At 33.1% G+C, this 5,611-nt stretch overlaps 1 protein-coding gene across 1 annotated transcript; it reads left to right on the forward strand.

The window, feature by feature from the left end:
- The first annotated feature begins 2,050 nt into the window (after positions 1-2,050).
- Positions 2,051-5,262, forward strand: LOC145315315 (uncharacterized). Its single transcript, XM_080155330.1, has 3 exons — positions 2,051-2,124; positions 3,483-4,168; positions 4,333-5,262. Exons 2-3 carry the CDS (start codon positions 3,513-3,515, stop codon positions 4,922-4,924), a joined length of 1,248 nt encoding a protein of 415 aa, XP_080011456.1. The 5' UTR covers positions 2,051-2,124; positions 3,483-3,512; the 3' UTR covers positions 4,925-5,262.
- Positions 5,263-5,611: the final 349 nt, after the last annotated feature.

Consider the following 5,611-nt stretch of genomic DNA (forward strand, 5'->3'; position numbering starts at 1 on the left):
ATTTGTGGAAAATTGTCTGTAATACGATACTGTATTCTAATTCTAATCCAGTGAATATTAATCTGTTTTGAAGCCATACTAGAGAAAAAAAAATATATATCAATCATTTACCTATCGCCTTAATCCTGATTCTTTTTAGCAAGTAGCTCTAACAAGCTGTATGATTACGTAGATTTTAATTTTAAGTACCAGGAAAAATTGTTTTAAACTTGTATGATTATGATTTCGGCGTTATCCTCTTAGAAATTTTTTTATCAATTTTGAAAATTTGAGTACCCCCCCCCCCCCTCCCCCCGATAGATGTCTGGATAGAACGCTGCCGGAGGAAAAGATTTGGACAAGGCAAAAAGGCAAGCTTAAATTTAATTCAATAACGTGTCCGTGCTGTGGGGAAGCCGAGCGAAGAACCCTACGGTTATATTATTCTGCAGGGAGAGGCCCTCCGCAGGGGCTAATTATATATTTTAGGCTATTCCAATATAGTGCCCCTAAATGCTTGGAGCAAAGCCGCTAGTCGCAAATAAATCAACATTCAGACTCGAGTAGCTATATGCTACGCCCAAAGAGGTATAAGTATATAGTATACACTTGAAAGTTTTGTTGAGTCACTTATATAAATATTCAAAATATGTTCTTTAAAGATTAGTTTCCCTTCCACCCCATATATAATTCAGATTTACTTTTTTTGGTTAATTTTATTACCATTAAAAAATGTAGTAATAATGTAATTAGACAATATTATGTCGGTGATATGTCAACAACGACTACTTAGCAGCCAATATTTAAGCTATTACATAAGTCGATTATATGTTAGTACGTCTATTTTTATTTGATTGCAATGGATTTAGGATATAATTATTTATGGATGTATTGAAAGGGGAGTTTTATTCGTCAATTTAGCTAACTAATATAGACCTCATTTACTGGTCAGTTCTTTCATCAAGAGAGGAGAGTATGGGGTAAAGGGAGTAAATGGATAATATCGTTTTTTTAGCCAGCTTCGAGCATCACTTTATCAGAGTAAATGAAAATCCGGTGCAAGAAATAAGTGTTTAAACTATATATTTGCTTAAATAATATTATCAATAATCAATACTTTTTCTTGAGGACATTTTAAAATAATTTTATTCTACATTTAGTTATTTATGCTCTACTTTGGGACAAACAATTATTTGGCGGTTTCGAGCACAACCCCCCTCCCCCCCCCCCCCCCCCTTCTATTTAAATATAATTGAAGGGAGAGTGATGCACGATTTTCTGTGCTCGATATGCACTTTGAGGGAAAGTCCAAACACTTCATTTTAATTACCCTCTTAATTCAAAAGTTATGCTTTTTATTGGTGTTACGAATATGTTCATCCTTGTTAGCTTAAACACTGCAAATATTTACCCAGAAACTGATCTTGGGTTTTTTAACAAAGGTTGTTAACAAGGAAAACAGCATCCAAAAGGCTAAAATTAATGTCATAAATCGGACAAACAAACGAACAGTCACAAAGATAAAGGCATGTAATACATTTTATATTAAAAGTTAAAATAAAAATACCATGAAAATCTGTCTAAAAATTTATTGAATTAATAAGAAATCATTTTCCAGTATGGCTTTCAAAACCGATTAATATCTGCTGGATTAGAACTGGTTCTGAGTCAAACTGAAAAATCATGTATAACTTTGTATTACAGACATTTTTCCACGTATATTAAAATAAATAAATCATAAATTGCCTTTTTTAATTTTATAATTTTTTATTTTAATATCCGCGGAAAGCTGTCTATAATACTATGCAATAAATAACTAATCTAAGATTCATATTTGCCGCCAAATTTACGTGATTTATAAAAGAAAGGAATATAAAGCAACTAACTCCGCTTATTTCTCACCACTTTAACCACGTTTATTTTAGTGGGTGGAGTCGCGTATCTTTGATGAACACATAGTTTGACCGCCAAGCGGTGAACAAGCAAGCAAATAGGTGGAGATTAGGTTCAAAGTGGGGATCTTAAGACGTAATTTAAGGTTTGGTTTTAGGTTTCTGTTGACATCAACTTCAGTCACTGAAAGTTATCGTGAACGTATACAGCTTTATGCAGAAAATTCTATCAAATTTCCTTTGCTTTATACAGGTAAATTATTTTTTTTTTAAAGCTTTTTTGAAAATAGACATTTGATATTTTTAATTTTCACAATTAAATTTTACATTTGAAAGTTTTGTGTATCTTTCCACTTATATATATTTTTTCATATCTTAGATTTAATTAAATTAAATTTATTTGCTAAATTATTAGGGTGTAAGTGTGTTTGTCTGTATGAAAGTTCACTTTTCAATTTTCAATAGGATTTTCAATTGTTATATTGCTAAACGCGTTTCCAGTATTTTAGTAAGTTATGGAGTTTTTTAGTAGCGAAGCTACTCTATAATTCATCTTTGACTGTCCGTCAGTCCGTAAAGCTATGAGGGAAACGTGATTTTTTCAGCTCTTACTTATGATAGGCAACTGTAATTTTTAGTGAAGATTACTATCGCATATGCTCATCTAATCTATGCATTGTTTTGTCCATCTGTTAATTGGGCCCGGGCTAGATCGATTCCTTTTTACGTTTTAGTAAATTTTCAGGGATTGCTTATTGGTTGGGGTGCTAGATCGATTCCTAGTTATTCAAGTTTACACGATTTCTTGAATACCTTTCAAGATAGACTTAAAAAAATTTAGGGATTAAATAAGTTCAAATTCTATATATTATCGCCAAATTTTATGAAGACTTTCTTTCCAAATTTTTTTACATTTTCATTATTAGCTTATTTCATTAAATTTTTTATGACAATGCTTTAGAGATTTTTTTTTTCGAATGTTCATCCATAAATTTTTTTGCTATTTATGGATGTTGTCATCATTGTTATCTGATAATTTGATAGGATATGTGTGTATGTTCGTGTTAAAAATTTTCCCATCTTTACCATTTTTCATTTTTAACTGTATCATTATAATAAAGTTACAGGATGTTTGTTTGTCTGTATCAAAGGATCTTGCTAACTGCTGAACCGATCGGGTTCTTCTTTACAGGGTAGCTTCTCATAGGTCCTGGGAAGGTTTATAACTATTTTGGGTGACGGTAGCACCACCATCCCAAGAGAAATCACAAAAAATCGAAATTTTCAAGATATTCTAGAGACTTGAAACTAGACACGAAATAAAAAAAAATCATTTAAGTGCCACTATAGGCCTGTAGGGGCGTAGCCGCTAGTATACTTTGAAAGTAATATATTTTCATTTCAAAAATCAAATATTTATTTGGGGGATGAGAGTTAAAAATTTTCCTCAAGAAGGCAATAACTAATATTATTTTTTTTTGGGGGGGGGAGCATCCCAACATTCATTTTTGTCACAGAAATTAAACTATGATATGACATATGTAGAGAACAAATATAAACAAATTTTTGAAAAAAAACGCGAAAAAATCTTAAAACTTTTTTCCATTTCAGTTGTTGGTGTCTGTGGAGTTAATTTAGAAAATGTCACTAGTTCCAGAAATATTTACAATTGGCGATGTTTGTCAAATAGCCTCCTGGTTCAAATTATACGGAGTCAAATCATGTAAAGAGTTGATTAAGGTGCTACAAACACTCCACAAGAAGCTTAAGCCAAAATTTATAGACGATGAATCCATGTCGGACTTAAAAGGAGTACTTCATTATTTTGACAGTTTTCCTTGTGTTCATAAACACTCACTTACAAAGAATATCCTGTTGACATGTTGGTGCTACACAAAATTTGAAAATCTCAACAAACACTTGCGGCAGAATCCCCCCAGAGTGAGTTATCAAAATCCAGATGTATGGATGGGATATACTGATTGGGAATTAACAAAAAATGAGTTTGTTCAAGATTTGATGGATTATGTTGCCGTGGAAATTGACCTGCCAGGCAGCAAGTATAACCCCATAGGGCAGGGCTATTATAGTGATCTATTCATTCATATGTTCTTCGGCAACTATAGTGATTTTATAAAGCATATAGAGAAGTTGTCAGAACAGGATCTGAAGAAAGCCCTAGCTGCAAGGGAGGGATATCCACAGTTAAGCCCTGTGTTTGCCCCTGTCATTGGCAGGCGTATGATCTATATTGAGGAGTTGCATTGGCTTTCTGAACAAAATGTCAAGGATATCAGGTGAAATATTTTTTTTGACACGTACAAAACAATATATATATACATAACATGGACACAACCCAATCTTTCCAGATTTTGGGTTGTGTCCATAACATGGTATAATCACAAACAAACAATAAATTAATGATGATTACTTACAGTTTATTAACAATTTAATATTATAGGTCTATTTGGAACGGTAAAAACGAAGACAACCACTTCAAGATTCTTGAGAAACTGCTTGAACTTGGTGCTGATGTGAATGCGTATGACATAACAGGCAACACCGCACTGGATTATGCCTCCATGTATCCTGATTGTGACGAGGTGGTACCAATATTGCTTATGTATGGGGCTGACCCGAATCGCAGAGCATTTAAAAGTAGCCTCTGCCTGTATGTGGAGAGATTGACAGCTTATTTTGAACCTGATTATTGGAGGATTTTGGATTGGCTCTTGGATGCGAAGGCAAAGCCTATCAATTATAAAGAAGGTCTTACTATAAGAACAATAATGGAACAGAAATACTCCAGCCCCATGGGTCCTGAGATTGAGCCAAAGTACCCATTAGAGTATGCTGTCAAGTTGAGAGAGGCATGCCCCAAAAAGAAGAATGTTTGTGAGCGTACAGAATGTGAGGAATCTACTGTAAAGAAGTGTGGAGCTTGTAACTTTGTAGTGTACTGTACTCCAGCTTGCCAGAAACTTGACTGGAAGTTCCACAAACCAACCTGCAAGAAGAAGAAGAGAGAAGCCATTTCAAACAAAAATTGTTAAAACATTGTAATTTTTTGTTATCCGGCGACCCTGGACGTCTCCCATCCACTAGTCGTCCGGGGGGTGATGGTTCGAAACTCAGTTTATACAGCGTGATAACTAAGAATTTAAAAACTGGTTCCTGCTGCTGCTATGTCAGGGTCATGACATTATTAGTTAGAAAAGTAGTAATGTCTTGTCTGTAAAAATAGGCCCAACTCATTACCATGTATAATTCCAGTGTTAAAATGTAAATAATATCGATGCTTATAAAAATAAAATATGTTTTTTTTTGTTAATTCTCGATTTTGTAAAGCTATATTACTCCTATTATTATTTTGTAAATAAAAAGTTTTGAATTAATATTTATCTTATTAAAAGCAAAGCTTTTCTATAGTTAGGTTTGGTACGTCGTACGTCAGTAATGGTCAGCTCTTTTTGTTAATTTACATATGTTAGCATTGTCCTATCTATTTCAACTTTTAATGATAATTCCTTTAACAGAATTAGGTACGATTTAGAAAACTTAGCAACTCTATAATCGTTACCAGAAAGTCCATACACCCATTAAAAATATTCTGATTTTTAACGTTTTTTTTTGACAACATGATATAAAATTATTTTATTCATCTGATTTTGGAATATTGATTATTAGGACAACAATGTGCAATATTACAAGCGGAGCATCCTTAAAATTAAAGTATGTCC

The sequence above is a fragment of the Acartia tonsa genome, chromosome 3, assembly GCF_053477335.1.
Source record: "Acartia tonsa isolate MP-2025a chromosome 3, ASM5347733v1, whole genome shotgun sequence".
In the NCBI taxonomy this organism is placed as follows: domain Eukaryota; kingdom Metazoa; phylum Arthropoda; class Copepoda; order Calanoida; family Acartiidae; genus Acartia; species Acartia tonsa.

What these genes read in the sequence shown, in the direction of transcription:
- LOC145315315 (XM_080155330.1), top strand. Translation starts at nt 3,513, where the DNA reads ATGTCACTAGTTCCAGAAATATTTACAATTGGCGATGTTTGTCAAATA. An exon ending in CAAAATGTCAAGGATATCAG is followed by an intron (nt 4,169 to 4,332) that starts GTGAAATATTTT and finishes TTAATATTATAG; the next exon opens with GTCTATTTGGAACGGTAAAA.